This window comes from Copadichromis virginalis, linkage group LG9, assembly GCF_057382275.1.
Source record: "Copadichromis virginalis isolate Kocher_CV1m ecotype Utaka linkage group LG9, C_Virginalis_male_GT1.1, whole genome shotgun sequence".
Taxonomy (NCBI): Eukaryota; Metazoa; Chordata; class Actinopteri; order Cichliformes; family Cichlidae; genus Copadichromis; species Copadichromis virginalis.
Genome location: NC_140626.1, coordinates 31716783 through 31736791, shown reverse-complemented (window position 1 = coordinate 31736791; position 20009 = coordinate 31716783). Strand labels below are relative to the sequence as shown.

General features: G+C 46.9%; 1 protein-coding gene across 5 annotated transcripts; it reads right to left on the bottom strand.

Moving 5' to 3' along the window:
* Positions 1-46: 46 nt before the first annotated feature.
* On the bottom strand, positions 47-20004 carry LOC146702231 (uncharacterized). 5 transcript variants are annotated; one of them, XM_085469003.1, is made up of 3 exons: positions 19657-20004; positions 19184-19369; positions 47-2221 (listed from the first exon to the last, which is right to left on the bottom strand). In XM_085469003.1, the coding sequence occupies exon 3, from the start codon at positions 2184-2186 to the stop codon at positions 984-986; it is 1203 nt and encodes a 400-aa protein (XP_085325129.1). In that variant the 5' UTR covers positions 2187-2221; positions 19184-19369; positions 19657-20004; the 3' UTR covers positions 47-983. The 5 variants fall into 5 exon arrangements, with proteins under 5 accessions (XP_085325129.1, XP_085325131.1, XP_085325132.1 ...); XM_085469005.1 differs by having other exon boundaries at positions 19595-19659; XM_085469006.1 differs by lacking the exons at positions 19184-19369; positions 19657-20004 and adding exons at positions 2295-2354; positions 2494-2617.
* Positions 20005-20009: the final 5 nt, after the last annotated feature.

The window sequence follows — 20009 nt, the reverse complement described above, 5'->3', positions numbered from 1 at the left end:
AAGCAGTGTGTAATTATTCAGAAAAAAAAACCTGAAAGATACGTCACATCTTTCTACATTTAATTTTTCATAGGATTCAGTTAATCTTTTACATACTGCCTGGATAAAATGACGAAAATATATGACTTACAATAAAAATATTTTTACTGCAACATAACAAAAAATGAAGGTTTGTGTCTTCATGGAGCAAAACACACTCACATCCTGTAAGAAAACAGACCACTGAAAACATTAAATATATTCTTACCCACGTGTAATTTTCCACATACTGCCTGTTTAAAATGACACAAATTTATGAATTTACTTTTTTTTACTGTAACATTAAAAATTGCAGGAACGGTTGTGTCCTTCTGGAGCAAAACAGACTCACACAATATTGTAAGACAATAGAGCCCATTCAAAACACATTTCCTGTGAGTTGCAACAGAAGCACTGACACTGATAATTACCTCACAATGAACAGCCAAATAAACTGTAACAGGTCTGACAGTTTGACCCAGAAGGTGAACTCTTCTGACATTTTGCTTTTCTTGTGATCAGATGATGGGAGTAATGTTTGCTCTGCATGCTGTTTGTGGACACAGCCAGTGAAGTTAAACTCGCTAAACTTGTGTTGGGATAACTAACTCCATAAGCTAAGATTTTGTAATCGCGGCTCGATCGCTTCACAACATTCATGATCTTCTCTTAAACTCTTTTTCTTTCCATCCTGTCTTGCAGCTCTATTGTCATCATCCTTTCCTGAGTATTGCCCTCTCTTTGAAAAAGGAAGAAGGGGCTCAGAATTGATGTAATCCCGCCCCCACCTTCAACCCAAGTATGTGTGGTAGTCACTGCTACCACACAAACATGTCCTGAACCACGCTCACATACTTCTCTGTCACTTCTGACTTCATCATGCAGTACCACAGTGCCTCTTTTTGCACCCTTTCATGTTTTCACTAGATCTACAAAGACAGTGAAGCTCTGACTTTCTCAGGAAATTAAAGCTGAATTCTGTGAAGCCTGATCTCAAGCTTTTTAAGTTTTACGCAGCATCCAGAAGAACTTTTGTTCAGAACCCCCGTTTCTCCCACTGTGTTCAAATGAACCCTGTCAGGGTAATGTCCCATTGGTCTGCCACTTTTCTCACAGGAGGACACTTTGTGGGTCTTTTGATGGCTCAATAGACTTTTGTAATGGATGAAAGCCTTTCCACAGTCACCACATACAAATGATTTAACTCCAGAGTGGGTGCGCTGATGTGATTTTAAGCAAGTCATACGAGTAAAAGCTTTTCCACAGTCACCACATACAAATGATTTAACTCCAGAGTGGGTGCGCTGATGTGATTTTAAGCCAGTCATGTGAGTAAAAGCCTTTCCACAGTCACCACATACAAATGATTTAACTCCAGAGTGGATGAGCTGATGCATTTTTAACCTACTAATCCCAGTAAAAGAATTTCCACACAGATCACAGACAAATGATTTACCTCCAACATGGATCATATAATGTCTGTTAAAGTGAGTTTTTAGAGTAAAAGACTTTCCACACTGATCACAGCTGAATGGTTTCACACCGGTGTGGATCAGCTGATGTCTTTTTAAGCTGGCTCTATGAGTAAAGGTCTTCCCACATTGATCACAGCTGAATGGTTTCACCCCTGTGTGGATCAGCTGATGTGATTTTAAGTGACCAATCTGAGTAAAAGACTTTCCACACAGATCACAGCTGAAAGCTTTAACTTCAGTGTGGATGACCTGATGTAATTTTAAGCTCCATCTATGAGTAAAGGTCTTCCCACATTGATCACAGCTGAATGGTTTCACCCCTGTGTGGATCAGCTGATGTGCTTTTAAGTGACCAATCTGAGTAAAAGACTTTCCACACTGATCACAGCTGAATGGTTTCACACCGGTGTGGATCAGCTGATGTGATTTTAAGTTGCATCTTAGAGTAAAGGTCTTTCCACACTGATCACAGCTGAATGGTTTCACACCGGTGTGGATCAGCTGATGTGATTTTAAGCTACCAATCAGAGTAAAGGTCTTTCCACACTGGTCACAGCTCAAGCTTCTCTCCTCCCCGTTGGCGCGCTTGCGTCTTCTGGGCTGCTTCATAGCAGGAAAAGTCTTTTCCACAGGGATCGCCGCTGGCTCATCTTTACTTTCTGGTGCTGGATGTTTTTGGTTGATGTCATCCATGTGCTGAGGTTTCGGCCTGCTTTCACTTCTTTCTCCTGTAATGACAAAGAACCCAAACAGTGACATCAGGTCTATACCTTCAGCTCATCCACAAGTGCCCCCTCTTACCTCACAAAGATAAACAGTTTCACCATCTGCCAAACGTCTCAGGTGCCTGGGGACGCTATGCTGTGGTAAACATTCGAAGTGAGCTCATTTTGGGGATAAAAGTAGTAAAAGTTCAAGATTGTGAATAAAATTTTGGCTTGTGTGACTTCAAAGTTTTTTAGTTTTTACTTTGTTCAAATTTGAAGAACATCACACTTACAATGTGCAGTTCAGGTTGTATGTGTGAGAGCTGTACAACCAAATCCACACTGACTCAGATTTCCCTCTGATTAACCACGAGGGTGACACACAGTTATCAAAGTCTGCAGACACTGTCAGCTGCAATCAACACCTTTGTGGTGGAGGTGTGGTCCGGGGCGCGGCTGCAGGGGAGGAGTGGTGCAGTGAGCTCGACGGGGCGGTGCTGGTAAGAACAGCTGATGGCGATTTTGGACTGATGGTGGTTTTCCTTCCCTTTATATAGTGAGGCGGAGAGGAGTGGAGGAGCGCTAAGGGAAAAGAGACACACATCAGCTGGGATCGAGAGCTGTCAGTCTGTGCGTCATATTGTCTGCTGTGTAAATATCAATAAATGTGGTTCTTGGCAATACGGATCTGCGTGTGTGTGTGCTTGGGCCTGGTATACTCCACAAGTGGTGCCGAAACCCAGGAGCCTGCCGGTGTGGGGATGTCCGACCCGCAGGCTGCGCCGCCCGCCCAGCCTTTGCAGTATTTGGCGCAGATGCTGGCGGAGATGGCAAAGATGAGCCACGACCAGGCACGACCCGCCGAAGCCCCCACCGCTGTCGGTGGCGGTGCCCCGGATGGGGGACGGGGACGACCCCCAGGTTTTTCTGGAGACTTTTCATGCCACGGCGGAGGCCTGCCAGTGGCCGCAGGCGGAGTGGGCTCCGCGTTTGCTGCCTCTGTTGTCAGGGGAGGCTCAGACGGCGGCCCTGGGTCTGCCGCCGGCTTCGAGGGGCAGCTTCCAGGACGTGAGCCGGGCGGTGGTGGACAGGTTGGGGCTCACCGCTGAAGATCATCGCCGGCGATTCCGGGCCTGTCGGCTGGCCGTGGCGGATCGGCCGTTTGCTTGGGCCCGGAAGCTGCATGACGCGGCCGTAGGCTGGCTGCAGCCGGGATCGTCAGAAGGCGAGACGCTGCTGGTGGGCAAAGTGGTGCTGGAGCAGTTTGTGGAGGGGCTGCCTGCAGAGACGGCGAGATGGGTCAGGTGTCACCGTCCCGCGAGTCTGGAGGTGGCGGTGACGTTGGCGGAGGACCACCTTGCCGCTAGAGCGGGGGAGCCCCGGGACAGCGGCCGGAGGCCGAACAGACAAGCCCCGGTGCCGGCACCGAGGCGCCGGATGCCTGTGCCAGGGCAGGCAGAGCGGACGCTGGCGTTGAGCCCTACTAATCCTTTTGCTGCGTTTGTGCCTTCCCAGGGACCGGACCTAAGCAGCGCTGCCCCTGAGCCACGGAGAGCAGCACAGACGCCGGGGCAGGAGTGCTGGAAGTGCGGACAGCCAGGACACCTGAGGAGGGACTGTCCTCTGATGGAGGTGGGGCAGGTGTTCCGCGTTGCCGGTGCTCCAGCGCCCTCTCCCGGTCCGGGAGGGACATACAGCATTCCGGTAAGGACTCGAGGGGGTATACGCCATGCTTTGGTGGACACAGGCTGCACGCAGACCCTCGTGCACCAAAGTTTGGTTCGCCCCGGGGCATTGCTGGAGGCAGAATGGGTGGAGGTGAGGTGTGTGCATGGTGATGTTCACAGGTATCCCATAGTGCCGCTGTTATTGAAGTATAAGGGTAAAACGCATAGAATAACGGCTGCGGTTAGCCCGCGCCTGTCGCATCCCCTAATTCTGGGCACAAATTGGCCGGGGTTTTGTCATCTGTTGGGACAGTACGCGGGGGTGCGGTCACGACCGCTAGTAGCATGTAGTGTCTGCGCGGCGCTCAGTGGTGACGCGGGGTTGTCCGACACTGACTCTGGGGAGGGGGAGACGGCGAGTCCTTCACAGGTAGTCCCGCCGGCTCCGGAAGTTCCCCCCACGGGTGATTTCCCACTGGAGCAGTCTCGTGACGATACCCTACGCTCAGCCTTTGACCAAGTGATTGAGATTGATGGTCACGTGGTGCGCCCTGAAGCCGTGCGGACCTACCCACGCTTCATTTTGTCGAAAGATAGGTTATACCGAGTGAGTCGTGACGCTCGCACGGAGGTGATGCACACCCAGCTGTTGGTGCCGCAGGGCCGCCGGGAAACGATTTTCCAGGCGGCTCATTATAACCCCATGGCAGGGCATATGGGATACGAAAAAACTCTGGAGCGAATAACGGCCCGATTTTATTGGCCGGGCATCCGAGCGGATGTGCGCCGCTGGTGCGCGTCCTGCCCGGACTGCCAACTTGTTAATCTGCCGGCCATACCAAAAGCGCCTTTGCGTTCGCTTCCACTCATAGAGGTCCCATTCGAGCGCATTGGCATGGACCTCATCGGGCCGTTTCACCGGAGTGCACGCGGCTACCGCTTTGTGTTAGTCCTGGTGGATTATGCAACGCGGTACCCGGAAGCAGTCCCGCTGCGCACCATCTCTGCAAAGAGTGTGGCGCAGGCACTGTTTCAGGTCATCTCCCGAGTCGGAATCCCGAAAGAGATACTGACTGACCAGGGCACGTCGTTTATGTCTCGTACACTGCGGGAACTATACGAATTACTGGGCATTAAATCTATTCGGACCAGCGTCTACCACCCTCAGAAGGACGGCCTGGTGGAGCGGCTGAATAAGACCTTAAAGTCCATGATTCGTAAGTTCATTAACGAGGATGAACGCAATTGGGATCACTGGCTAGACCCTCTGTTATTCGCAGTGCGGGAGGTGCCCCAGGCCTCTACGGGATTTTCTCCCTTTGAACTGCTGTTCGGCAGGAGGCCACGTGGGGTGCTCGACCTGATTAAAGAAAGCTGGGAGGACGGTCCGAGCCCCGCCAAGAATGAGATTCAGTACGTGTTAGACCTGAGAGCAAAACTCCACACTTTGGGGAGGTTGTCACGGGAGAATTTGCTCCAGGCTCAGCAGCGTCAGCAACGCCTGTATGACAGAGGGGCTAGACTTAGGCAATTTTCACCGGGAGACAAAGTGCTTGTATTACTCCCTTCTTCCAGCTCGAAGTTGCTCGCCAAGTGGCAAGGACCCTTTGTGGTCACACGGCGAGTCGGGGACGTTGACTTAGAGCTGGGCGATAGAACGATAACGATATGTATCGCGATATAACTTTTACTCGATAGAGAAATTAAGCTATCGCGATAGACCTCGCCGCTCTTGTCCTCTTAAAAAAAAAAAAAAAAAAAAAAGGTCAGCCAATCCAAATTAAGTAGCACAGAGCCGAACCAATCACAGCCGCAGCGTCACGTCGCGTGACTTGTTACTTACAGCACACGTGCCAAGCCGCACGTGTGTTTGTTTGGGAAGCAGCCAGCGGGTAATGGAGCCAGCGCGTAATGGAGGAAATGAGTGTGCCAACTAGAAAAGTCAACCGAGCGTGACCGAAGAGAAAACAGATGATGGTTCCAATGCCGGAGAGATTGTCGAACGGAAGAGCCATAGAAGTTCCGTAGTGTGAAGGTATTTCGGCTATTTCAAGTCTGACAAAAAACAGAGTAGCGTGCACTGTAAATTGTGCCGAAAGCAAGTCTGGAAATACAATAAACTGGTGCATGCGTCACACTATTGTCTGCTGTGTAAATATCAATAAATGTGGTCCTTGGCAATACGGATCTGCGTGTGTGTGTGTGTGCGCTTGGGCCTGGTATACTCCACAACCTTTTATTATAATGCACAGGTGATGTTGTGGATAGGTGTAGCTTTGGGTCACGTGGTGCCGGTAATAGTAATAGTGATTGCTATATCACCTGTTCACATCCCGAGGGAATTTTTGTGAATGAGTGGGTGATGGAGGAAGTCGACCATTGCTGACCGCTCAAGCTTAGAATGTTTTTTTGATCACTGTTTTTCTACAGATTTTAAGGATTTGATAACAAACAAAGAAGTTTTTAATCTGGAACTTTGACATACGTTTTGAACTGCGGGCGCGTCAACATTATTCCCCTATTCAGCTGCTCGGCAACTCAAAGGCTTGACAGTCGCCAATATTTGTCAGCAAAAACGTGCGACGGCAATGGAGCCTCCCGCAATCAGCGCTGAATAAACGCCGACGCGAGCCCACACGCCATCGCCACTACACCCATAAAATCGGCTAGTCTGACAGATAAGGAGAAGACGACGGTGGTATGTAAACTGTGTTATTGTGCTGCGTGTTGTTTGTTTGAACGCAGTTTGGATTCTGACCATACGAAGATGTTTTCGTGACACGCCCACCGCTACGTTTGCTGTTGGATTTGGTGTGTGTGTGTGTGCTGTGGCTCTGCAGGCATTCAACTGAGTTTGAAGGAATCGCTGTTGCCTTTGTTTTGGATTTTGGCATGCTGCTTATGTTGAATGCTTAAAATGACTGGATCGCAGGCTGCATCTGTTGTTGGAAAAACTGAAAAGGATAAAAGATTAATTTCCCTCACTGAGAAAGCTCTTGCAAACAAAATTGAAACCATCCAAACAGATCGGAAAAGGCATGTAAGCAAAATAAAAAGTGTTATTATGGCACTTAAAGAGCTAATGAAAGGTGATAAAAATCATTCACAAGTCAAAAAACAGTTTGATGAGTTAACACACCTGTTTAAGGATGCCAGTGCATTGCATGAATCTTTACTTTCTCTAATCTCATTTGATGAGAAAGATAAACAAAATACATGGTTCTCAAGCATCGCTAAATACAATAAAGGGTTTATGGAGGATGTTAAGATATGGCTTTCTGAAACGTTCGGGGAGGCCATCATCTGACAAAGCACAGTCACAGGAAACTTCCCTGGGAGGAGAAGTGGAGGTGCGAGAACACATTGGAAAATCAAGATGGCGGCGCGCACGGGTGCAGCTCTCCAGTTTGGTGCTCATTTTTACTTTTAATGTGGATATTTTTTAATGTTTGCAACGCCGCCATCTCTTACAGTCGCCAGAACCTAATTGACCTAGGTTTTAAATATAGTTTGTCTGTTTCTGGCGACTATCAGCGAACACAAAACATCCTGGAGGAGATAGCGAGACCGCCGGGGTCACCGTGGATGGTCTGCCCGCCCAGCAAGCGTAGAAGGCGACGGAGGGAAAGAAAGAAGAGGGGATGCCGGTCGGGCTCAGACGCTAGGCTACGCAAACATCCACACCGGCCAGCACTTCCGAGCCTTTTCCTATCGAACGCCAGATCCATCACCCACAAATTGGAGCTACAGATAGCCACCACGAGCTTTGCACGTAACTGCAGCATTATTCTTATTACGGAGACGTGGCTTCACCCGCTGATTCCCGACGCTGCAGTCGAGTTAGCAGGCCGCACGCTACACCGGCATGACAGAAACAGCAACTCAGGTAAAAGCAGAGGAGGGGGGCTATGTGTTTACGTGCATAACGAGTGGTGTTGTAACAGCAGGATCATTCACACACACTGTTCTCCTGATTTGGAGGTTCTGGCAGTCTCGTACAGACCTTTTTACATCCCGAGGGAGTTTAGAGTAGTCATTGTGATAGCTGTTTATATACCGCCGGATGCTAACGTTAGCACGGCTCTTTGCCTCTTGCTCTACACCATAAACAAACAACAGCTTGCCCACCCCGATGGGGTTTTTATTGTCGCCGGCGACTTTAACAAAGCGTGCCTAAAGACTGTGCTTCCTAAATTTGCCCAGTTTGTGGACTTTGCTACGAGAGGAGAACCCACTTTGGACCATGTCTATAGAGATTGACAGACCACGTGACTTTCGCGCATTGCAAAACAATCCAAGTACCGCATCAAATGCAAGCATTTGCAGCACCGCAAAACGTTCATTCTTCGGTTCCAATAAATTCTTGCTTTTTCTTTGCCCCCCAAAAAGGTATGTACAAAACGAAGGAGAACAATCCCGGTCCGTACAAAGACAGACTTGATGAAAAGTCAAAGAAAAGATACGAGGAAAAAAATCAAACCAGTGAAAGGGTTAGACCCTTACGAGCACACAGAGGGACAAAATACGTTAGCATGCTGCCCAACTTTCACCATGCTCATATTTATAATTATACGGTTCTTGGAGTGAGTGCATACACTCGTGAAGTTTAGTACTGTATTTTCACGACCATAAGGCGCACTGTGCTAAAAGGCGCAGTCTCAGTTATGTGTGCCCTTACTGTATTTAACACACACATAAGGCGCACTGGACCATAGGGCGCATACAAGTACTGTATGCGTATTTAAAAATAAAGCGGGAGCAAACCTGAATTCGGTACCTTACTCACATTTCTATTGCCGGTAATCGTCATCATCAACAACACACAAGCATACAAGTGTGCGTATTTAAAAATAAAGCAGGAGCAAAACTGAGTTTGGTACTCACATTTTTATCATCAATCAAACCCATCAAAGTCCTCATCCTCTGTGTCTGAATTGAACTGCTGCGCTAAATCTCCATCAAACATGCCAGGTTCACTGTCTTCACTGTCAGAGTCACTTTCCGTGCCGTGCGGCTCCTCGGAAACGATGCCGGCTTTTGCGAAAGCTCGAACAACAGTGCCAGCAGACATGTTAGCCCAAGCATCTACAATCCATTGGCAAATTGTGGCGTAACTCGCCCGGCGCCGCCTTCCACTCTTAGTGAAACTGCGTGGAAAAAACCACCTGGTCTCCTTACATACACCTCCCTCAGCCAGTCTTTCATCATTTCCTCATCCATCCAGCCCTTTTCATTTGCCTTAATGATGATTCCTGCTGGAAACTTCTCTTTAGGCAAAGTCTTTCGCTTAAAAATCACCATAGGCGGCAGTTTCTGTCCATTAGCATGGCAGCCAAGCACAACAGTAAAAGAAGACTTTTCATACCCGTTGTGCGTATCGCTACCGTGCTGGTCCCCTTCTTCTCCACAGTGTGACTCACCGGGATGTCAAAAGTGAGTGGGACCTCGTCCATGTTTGTGATGTGGCTGGGCTGGATGTTTTTGTCGCCGATGTGTTTGCTGCAGTAGGAGCGGAAGATGGCCAGCTTTTCCTTATAATCCGCTGGAAGTTGCTGCGCTACCGTAGTCCTGGTCCGGATGGAAAAATGGCACCGTTTCATAAAACGAAAGCACCAAGACGGACCTCCTTGGAAATGTTCAATGTTCATCTCTTCAGCTAGTGAAACTGCTTTTAGCCGAATGGTGACCGTCGAAACGCTTCTCCCGCTCGCTCTTTGCTCGATGATCCACCGCTCGAGTCTTTCCTCCAACTCGGGCCACCTCGCCTTATGTCCGCGGAAACTCAGCTGCGTTTTCTTGACCTGCCGGAGCTTGTTTTCCAGCTTCCTCCATTTGCGAACCATCGATTCGTTAATCTTAAATTCTCTCGCCGCTGCTCGATTTCCATGTTCCTCCGCGTAGCTGATTGCCTTCAGTTTAAACTGTGCTTCGTAAGCGTGTCTCTTTGCCATTTTCAGGGTTGTTAAAACAACGATGTCCTGCATAATGCACATACCTGTTCTTTTATACAGGTATGTGCGATTGTCCCGGTATATACGATCAACGCCCACACTTCACCCTTTAACGTTCTCATGGTGTTCTCTACTACGTCCTCCTTACAACACATAGGGCGCACCGCGCTATAGGGCGCGCCGCACTTTTTGAAGAAAATCTAAGACTTTTAAGTGCGCCTTATGGTCGTGAAAATACGGTAACTTCAGGTCACTGCAACAAGCCCAGGTACAGTTTACCGACGGATGGGTGCAGGACCTTGAAATGCACCGTGTAGAACGAAAGACCATCGTACGTATCATAAGTTTACCAGTCTTACAAATCGTCTTCATAAATACACATTCGTTAACAGTTTATTAATAGGACCTTTGAGCTCAACAATAATTAATTAGTAGTGGAAATAATTTCTGGTACGCATCACAGAAATGTAGCAGTGACAAATATTGTATGCTGTAATCGTACTGGGCAATTAGTGATACAAAACAACTGTTTTATCCTGTGAATAAAAGTATATGTTTTTGTCAATGTACCATGGTAATAACAGAAGCGAAACGCAATATTGTGTCAGGACAATTCACTATTTATGCACAATAAACAAAGGAGCATAGCGCGATAATTTCTGTTCAGCGCCAGACTTGCTTGTAACCTATATCACTAATTATGTTAAGAAAAATGACGCATTAACTACAACAGCAGACTGACCTTTGTGGAAATGCTTGGAGCAGACTAACCTGTGAGCTGGAGTGTTCTGGGACGTTATATTTGGTCTTTGAATGGCTGCAATCCAGTCGCCTCTTTGTTACTTCGGAAACATGGCTCGAACAATTTCTCTTCAACGACGTAATCCGATAACAACCGATCTCTTTACCCGTCGGCTTCCCGTGGCTGTCATGCGACCGGCTATTGCAGTTAATAATACAACAGCTTCTTGCCATTTTTTGTGTTTCTTTTTATCGCTGTATAACCGATTTCAATTGAAAGCCTGCGTGCGCTAGTACCTCTTGCCACGAGTTCCCAGAATTCTTTACGGTTTTACCCCTGAATGACGTCACATTTTCAATCTCTATTCAAACATCAGGCATGCTTTCAGAGCGACACCCCTCCCCCACCTGGCTGGATCTGACCACCTCTGCATGTCCCTCACCCCCACCTACACCCCCCTGCTGAGAAAAATAAAGCCCCAGACAAAGACAATAAAAACCTGGCCTGAAGGAGCCCTTTCTCAACTGCAGGACTGCTTCTCAACAACTGTATGGGATTTATTCTGCAGCCACAACCTCCAGGAGTACACGGACACTGTACTCTCGTACATCAGGAACTGTGTTGACAATGTCACCGTCAACAAAAGGGTCAGGGTGTTTCCAAATCAAAAACCCTGGATGAATAGCAAAGTGCAATCCCTCCTAAAAAGCCGCAACACTGCCTTCAAGTCAGGGGACAGGGCTGCATATAGGGCGGCCAGGGCAGACAGGAGTAGAGGAATCAGAAAAGCTAAGGCTGCCTATAGGAGGAGGATTGAAGATCACTTTGCTGACAACGACCCCAGAAAAATGTGGCAGGGGATCAATCACATTACCAACTACAGAAGCAATAACCAGGCGACATCTAGGACTGATGCCTCGCTGGCTGAGGATCTAAACCGTTTCTTCGCCCGCTTTGAGACGACCAGGCCCCCAGCTGCCACACCACTTCCACCCGCCCCCAGCACTGGCACACTAACACTCAGGGAGCATCAAGTGAGGTGTGTTCTAAGGTCAGTGAATCCCAGGAAGGCGGCAGGTCCTGATGGAATACATGGAAAGGTTCTCAGAGCATGTGCTGACGAACTGACCGGAGTCTTCACTAAAATCTTCAACCTTTCCTTGTCATCAAACACCATCCCGCCCTGCCTCAAAACCTCCACCATTATCCCCATCGCCAAGAAGACAGCTGTGGCCAGCCCAAATGACTACAGGCCTGTTACACTTACGCCTGTAGTGATGAAGTGCTTTGAGAGACTGGTCTGTCAGCACATCAGGGCCAGTCTGCCTCCCACTCTGGACCCCCACCAATTTGCCTAGAGGACAAATCGATCCACCGAGGACGCTATCACCATAGCGCTCCACACTGCGCTGAGTCACCTGGAGCACCAAGGAAGCTATGTGAGAATGCTCTTCCTGGACTTCAGCTCAGCATTCAATCATATCATCCCGGAGATCCTGGTCCAGAAACTGTCTCACCTGGGACTCTCCACCCCCATCTGCCTCTGGATCAAGGACTTCCTGACAAATAGACCACAGTCTGTCAGACTCGGCCCCCACCAGCACCATCACACTCAGCACCGGGTCTCCACAAGGATGGGTTTTGAGTCCCCTCTTGTTTATGCTCTACACATCCGACTGCTCCCCTACCCATCTCTCAAACACCATCATAAAGTTCGCGGATGACACCACTGTGCTTGGACTCATCTCAAGGGGGGATGAGTCGGACTACAGAGATGAGGTCAACAGACTGACTAAGTGGTGTTCAGTTAACAACCTCCAACTGAACACCACGAAAACTAAAGAACTTATCTTGGACTTCAGGAAGGACAGAGCAGACCCGGCCCCACTCTACATCCACGGGAACTGTGTGGAGAGGGTACACTCCATGAGGTTTCTGGGCGTGCACATCTCTGATGACCTCTCCTGGACTGCAAATACCACAGCGGTGGTTAAAAAGGCCCAGCAGCGTCTCCACTATCTGAAAGTGCTCAGGAGGAACAACCTGGAGGAGAGGCTGCTGGTGACATTTTACAGAGCCACCATAGAGAGCGTCCTAACGTACGGCATAACATCATGGTATGCAGGATGCTCAGCTGCGGACAGGAAAGTACTGCAGAGGGTCATCAACACAGCCCAGAAGATCACTGGCTGCTCTCTGCCCAGCCTGGAGGTCACTGCAAACTCTCGCTACCTCAGCAGAGCTGGCAATATCATCAAGGACCACTCTCACCCCAGCAACCAACTGTTTGAACTATTACCGTCAGGCCGACGGTACAGGTCACATAAAACCAGGACAAACAGATTCAGGGATAGCTTCTTTCCCAGAGCTATCACCGTAGTAAATAAGCACAAAAACAATTGAACCTTAGCTATTCCATACAGTCACTGTCATTATATTATGCTGCTATTCATGCTGTCATTATATTAATGCTGCTATCCTGTATATATTGTACATACTATTGTTTGAGTACTTACGATTGGTTTTTTTTTCGTACTTTTTATATTTTACATTTATATTTATTATTGAAACTTGCACCAAGGGAGTGGCACTCCAATTTTGTTGTACTCTGTATAATGACAATAAAGGCTATTCTATTCTATTCTGAAAAGAACCTCAATCATCTCTTAATCCCCAGAATGATGTTAATGATAAAGTGTCGCCATCCGACAGTGTGTCAAATAAAGGCAGTAGGTCAAGCTCAAGAGTATCATCTACTTCATCTGCACGTCTCAGGGCAGAAGCTGAAATGGCCGCCTTGCTCGCACATCAACATGTGCTGAAAGAAAAACACTCTCTTGAAGAACAAGAGGAACTGAGGAGAAAGAACAACTTCAGCTTGAAGCAGATATAGCTGCAACTGTTGCAAAGGTGAACGTGCTAAGAACTGGATCCACTATGCGGAGCGTCACTTCACGGAAATCTAATGGAATGGAATCATATTTTAAAACAAAGGGAAAACGGCCTTGAAATTCTTAATGCGGATGCAGAGACTTTTGTTCCACAGACGCTTACAAAAGGAAATGCAATCACTGGGAATGCAGAGCTTCAAGTAAAAACAGTGCAACAGAATATGAAAAGGGAAAGGCCTGCACCAGCTCTTATGGGCCTTCTGACGCTTTTGGATCAATTCCACCTTTGCCTAAGCCACAAGCTGCTCATCCAGTAGCCAATGAAAATCTGTTGGCCATTATGGAAAAACAAAATGAATTAACTTGTATGTTGGTCCATCAGCAAAGTCTTTCTTCACTGCCCAAAAGGGAGATTCAAACCTTTGATGGTGACCCTTTACATTTTCAGGCTTTTATGCGCTCGTTTGAACAGGTCATAGAAGCAAAGACTGGCGATGCTGGCGACTGCCTGCATTATCTGGCAAAGTACACCAAGGGGCAGCCCAATGAACTTGTTAAAAGCTGTCAACATATGTCTGGAAGTGCTGGATATGTAAAGGCAAAGACTCTGCTGTATGAGCACTTTGGGAATGGACATGTGATTGCATCTGCTTGTTTGAACAAAGTTCACTCATGGTCACTGATTAGATCGGAAGATGGAAAAGCTCTTCAGGCATATTGTTTGTTCTTACGTGGATGCTGCAATGCAATGGAAGAGATTAATGATCTCTCTGAATTAAATACACCTGCCAATATGCTTGCTGTGATTAGAAGACTGCCATATAAGTTAAAAGACAAATGGCGAACAGTACCATGTGACATTCAGGAGAGGCAACATCGCAGAGCCGCATTCATTGACATTGTTTCCTTCCTTGAGCGTCAAGTTAAAATTGCAACAGATCCTGTCTTTGGAAATCTATGTGACATTCCAGCAACACATCTAACAGCCAAGGGCAGCAATGGAGGGAAACGTTCTCCACATCTAAGAGCTAAAGGAAGTAGCTTTGCCACAACAGTCTCTGATGTTGAGAGACAGAATCAGACAGGGGCTCAAGATCGTCACAGCACTGTGAAGGCTTGTTTTTTTCTGCAAAGGCAGACACACACTGGAGTCATGTGCTCTGCTTGATAAGAAACCTCATAATAAGAAGATTTCTTTTCTTAAAAAGAATAGCATCTGTTTTGGCTGTTTGTATACTGGGCACATAAACAAAGAATGCAGAAAACGCCTTTCATGTAAAATCTGTGGTCTCTGACATGCAAGTATACTCCATATCCACCACAAAGAGAAGAATGAAGTCAAACCTAATAATGAGGCAGATAACATTCCTGTTACGATCCAGACTAGTGGTCTTACTGGGGCCGGTGAACAGGACTGTAAGCTTGCCATTGTGCCAGTTAAAGTAAAATCAAAGAGAGGTCAAAGAATAGTGGAAACGTATGCCTTTCTGGACCAAGGGAGTTCAGCATCCTTTTGTACAGTGGGTCTTATGGACAAGCTGAATTTTTCTGGGAGGAGGACAAAGATTCTCCTGCGCACCATGGGACAGGAGAAAGTGGTGGACAGTTTCATTGTACCTGAACTTGAAGTTGCTGGATTGGACAGTGACATGTACTGTGATATGCCTAACCTCTTCACTCAGCATAAAATGCCTGTAGATATTGGTAACATCCCAAATCAACAGGACCTGGATGACTGGCCACATTTGAAGCATGTTCATTTGCCAGAAATTAAGGCCAATGTGGAGCTTTTGATTGGCATGAATATGCCCAGAGCTCTAGAACCTTTGGAGGTCATCCGGAGTGTAGGTGATGGACCTTTTGCCATTAGGACTGTCCTTGGCTGGACAGTGAATGGGCCACTTAATCGAGAATGCTGTGGAAGGCCAGGATGTTTGGCAACAGTTACTGCCAACAGAGTTTCTGCTGTCAACCTGGACAAGCTATGGAAACAGCAGTTCCAAGATGGACTTTCCAGAGAGCAGCGATGATGAACAGATGGGGCTGTCAAAGGAAGACTTGAAGTTCCTGGAATTGGCCAGCAAGTCGGTGACTTTGGGGGATTGGCACTACAGCATTGCCCTGCCACTGAAAGACCGAGACATAAGAATGCCTGACAACCGTGCAATCGCTGAGCAACGAGCCTTAGGTTTGAAGAAAAGGTTAATCAGAGATAAAGACTTTCACAAAGACTACACTGCCTTCATGACAGATCTCATATCTAAAGGATATGCAAAGAGAGTGCCAGTCGCAGAATTAGAGCGCAGTGATTGGAAGCTTTGGTATATCCCTCACCATGGGGTTTACCATCCTACCAAGGGGAAGATGCGGGTCGTCTTTGACTGTGCAGCATCATTCCAGGGCGTCTCTCTTAATGCGCAGCTCCTGAGTGGTCCTGACTTAACAAACTGTTTGGTTGGCGTACTGACGAGGTTCAGAAAAGAGCCTATTGTTTTGATGTCTGACATCGAGGCTATGTTTCACCAGGTGCATGTGCCAGAGGAAGATGCTGACCTTTTGAGGTTTCTTTGGTGGCCCGGTGGTGATTACAATCAGAGCATGCAGGAGTACAGGATGGGTGTTCATTTGTTTGGGGCAACGTCCTCTCTGAGCTTTGCTAACTACGCCCTGCGGAAATGCGCAGAGGACAACAAAGCATACTTCAGCCAGCAGGTGACTGACACCATTCTGTATAGTTTTTATGTGGATGACTGCCTTGCTTCAATATGCTCTGAAGAAGAAGCCATCAATCTTTACTCAGACCTCAGAGACATTTGCACCAAGGGTGGTTTCCACTTAACAAAGTGGATCAGCAATAGCCGCAGCGTTTTGGCAGTTATACCTGAGGAGGAAAGAGCAAATGAAGTTAAGGACCTAGACCTGGATTGTGACCTTTTACCTATTGAGCGGGCATTGGGAGTGAAGTGGTGCCTGCAGTCAGATGCATATAAGTTCTGCATATCCATCCCAAACAGACCATTGACTGGGAGAGCGATCCTATCCACAGTAAGCTCCTTCTATGACCCTCTGGGGTTCCTTGCTCCTGTTATCTTCACAGCCAAGAGAATCCTTCAAGATCTGTGCCAGAGGGGGATAGGATGGGATGATGCTATACCATCAGCAGTTGCTCAAGAGTGGAAAAGCTGGGTAGAAGAATTGCATCTGTTGAACAACATCAGCACGGGACGATGTTTAAAACCTTCTGATTTTGGACAGACGACCACTGCTCAGTTGCACCACTTTGCAGATGCGAGTGAGTGAGAAGGGCTATGGGGCCGTTACCTACCTGTTGCTGTACAACAGTCGCTCACAGATGCACAGTTCCTTCATAATGGGAAAATCCAGGGTGGCACCTTTAAAACCAGTCACAATCCCTCGCATGGAATTGACGGCAGCAGTGGTAGCAGTTTGCATGGATAGAATGTGGAGGAGGGAGTTGAGACTACCTCTCCTAAACTGTCTTTTGGACGGACAGCACCGCAGTGTTGAAATATATAAACAATGAGACTTCCAGGTTCCGTGTTTTTGTGGCGAACAGAGTGTCAGAAATCCTCAAGGCTTCTAGTGCCTCCCAATGGAGGTATGTGAACACCACACATAACCCTGCGGACCTTGCCTCCAGAGGTATGAAGGCAGAGACCTTTTTACGTGACACTGAATGGATATCTGGTCCTGCATTTCTTACACAGCCAGAGAACAATTGGCCTGTGAACCCAGAAAACTTGCAAGAACTTCCACATGAAGATCCTGAAGTTAAGGTGTCTGCTGCCATCGAGGTCTTACAAGCACACGATGATGATCATCCTCTGACCCTTTTAATCCATCGTGCCTCATACTGGACTCGTCTCATCAGGGTGATGGGTTGGATTTTGAGGTTCAAGACATTGGACGAGGAAGGGCTCCAAACTGCTCTTTGTGAAGTGGAGTCAATCCTCAACAGTAGACCCATTACGCTGGAATCCACTGATCCAAATTATTTGGAAGCATTAACACCAAAGCATCTCCTTCTCAAGTCCAACCCGTCTTTACCACCTGGCCTGTTCCGCCTGTTCTACGCACGTAAACGATGGAGGCAAGTTCAATATATATCTGACCTGTTTTGGAACAGATGGACTAAAGAGTACTTGCCACAACTTCAGCAGCGCCAGAAATGGGGAAGGATTAAATGCAACTTTGTTCCTGGAGATGTGGTCCTTATAGTGGATGATTCTGCACCTCGTGGTTCATGGATCATTGGGAGAGTCACCGGAGCTGCACCAGATGAAAAGGGGCTTGTGCGTCAGGTCTGGATTAAGACCCCAACCAGCCATGTGTGCAGACCCGTCACAAAGATATGCCTTCTTCAGGAGGCCTCTGACCCATGACATTTTTGACACAGAGTGACATAACTAACTTTGAATTGACTTTAATGTTATGAGATGTACATCACAGACTGACTATATTTAGGCTAAGTGCTGGTAACCTCTGGCCTATGAATGACTGACCGTGTGCAGACAGAAGAAAAGAAGAGAAGAAATGAGAAAATAACTTTGGTGGACTTTTGAGTATGTTACGTTGTCTCACTGGGTGTCTGTGATGTGATGAAGTGTGTCTGTGATGTGATGAAGTGTGTGTTGTGAGTTATGGTGTTGGATGTGTAATTATTACTGTAAGAATGTAATAATTAGGGGCCGGAATGTTATGGATAGGCGTAGCTTTGGGTCACGTGGTGCCGGTAATAGTGATTGCTATATCACCTGTTCACATCCCGAGGGAATTTTTGTGAATGAGTGGGTGATGGGAGAAGTCGACTTTTGCTGACCGCTCAAGCTTAGAATGTTTTTTGATCACTGTTTTTCTACGGATTTTAAGGATTTGATAACAAATAAAGAAGCTTGCAATCTGGAACTTTGACATACGTTTTGAACTGCGGGCGCGTCAACATTATTCCCCTATTCAGCTGCTCGGCAACTCAAAGGCTTGACAGGCGCCAATAGGTGAGTTATAATGCATCTCCACTAGAAGATGGTCCCCTGTTATCTACTTTTTCACAGGCAAGCGTGGGTGAGAGTCTACAGCATTCTACCCCCCAAGGACACGTAGTCTAATGCCTTTATTTTTCATGACCATGTCCACTTAATACTGCACTATATGGTTATATGGCATTTTAGTTAATATACAGCATAGAATTGAGGCACTTCAAATATTTTCATCTCAACACCTCCTCCCTGGAGATAAGGAGTCTCACTATCTGCCTAATGTCTCATGGTGCCTGGGAGTGTCAGTCCAACTCACTCACAATACCCATCTGTGTGTGGAATAACATATTTGATGTTTTCCTATATGTAGAACAAAGTCGCACAAAATGTACTATAGATATTACTAAAGTCATTTTGTCAAAACATATGATCAACACATAAAATAAAGAAATGTCCATCACAAGAGTTAGCAGCTTACACAAGAACAGAAAGAATATGAAAGAGAAGTGGAAAAGGAAAACAGAGGATTATTAATGAAGTCATGATCACTCCACAGACATCACCTTCATATGAAGAGAAACAAAGAGTGTAACTCAAATGATAAAACATTAAGTTCCTGAGGCAGACAAACAGAGGCTAAACAGAAGGCAGAAATCAAACCAAAGTGAGCTAAGAGAGAGAGACCCTGTAGAAAATGATGAAGTTAAGCAACCAGTGTAGTTATAACTGACTTACTCTGGATCTCCTCTCAGACTCAGGAGGGGGCGAGCGGGCCGGCTTTGTAGTTGGAGTCGGACCAGCAGAGACAATGGGCTCACTGACCTCCACTCCCCAAGTCAGTCACCACGAGGACAAGTTCTTTGTTTAGAGATGATTTAATCCAAGCTCACCAACAACATCATTCAGCTGTCCTCGTCAGAACTAATGAAATAAAAGCAGTAACATTTAGAAACGTCAGTTTACTAAACATAAAAATATTGCTCTTTTAGCCTCGCTCACATGTTCTGTAAAGATTAAATGACTTAAATCATCACGTGGTTTACAAAAACACATTGTTAATCTCAGCAAATAAGTGCGCATCCAGAAATAACTGTTTTATCTCGTTTGACATGGAAACTTAAAATTACAAAGACACACTGAACGCACCTTCCTACCAGCTGTAACCTAGCAGGAGAACGTGCGTTCGTCTTCGCAGCTGCAACACATACCTCACAAAAAGCCGTTCATCAATTAGATTTAACACGACGCTTCTCCACAATACTTTGATGCGGGTTCTTCAAAAAGTGCCCTTTTTTTTTTTTTTTTTTTTTAAACGGCGGAAAGACACAGCAAAGTGCACAGTACGCACAACCCTTCGTCTTCGTCTTCTCCCCTACTTCTTCTTCTTCTTCTGCTTCTTCTTCTTAAATTCTATTGGCGGTTTGCAAACAATAAAATGGTGCGTTACCGCCACCAACTGGTATGAAGTGTCGACCCTCAAACCCTCCCCAAATGTTTACTCTCTTTTAAAAACTGGAATAAAGCCTGATAATTAGTGATGTGTCCTGTGTGTCGAAGCTTC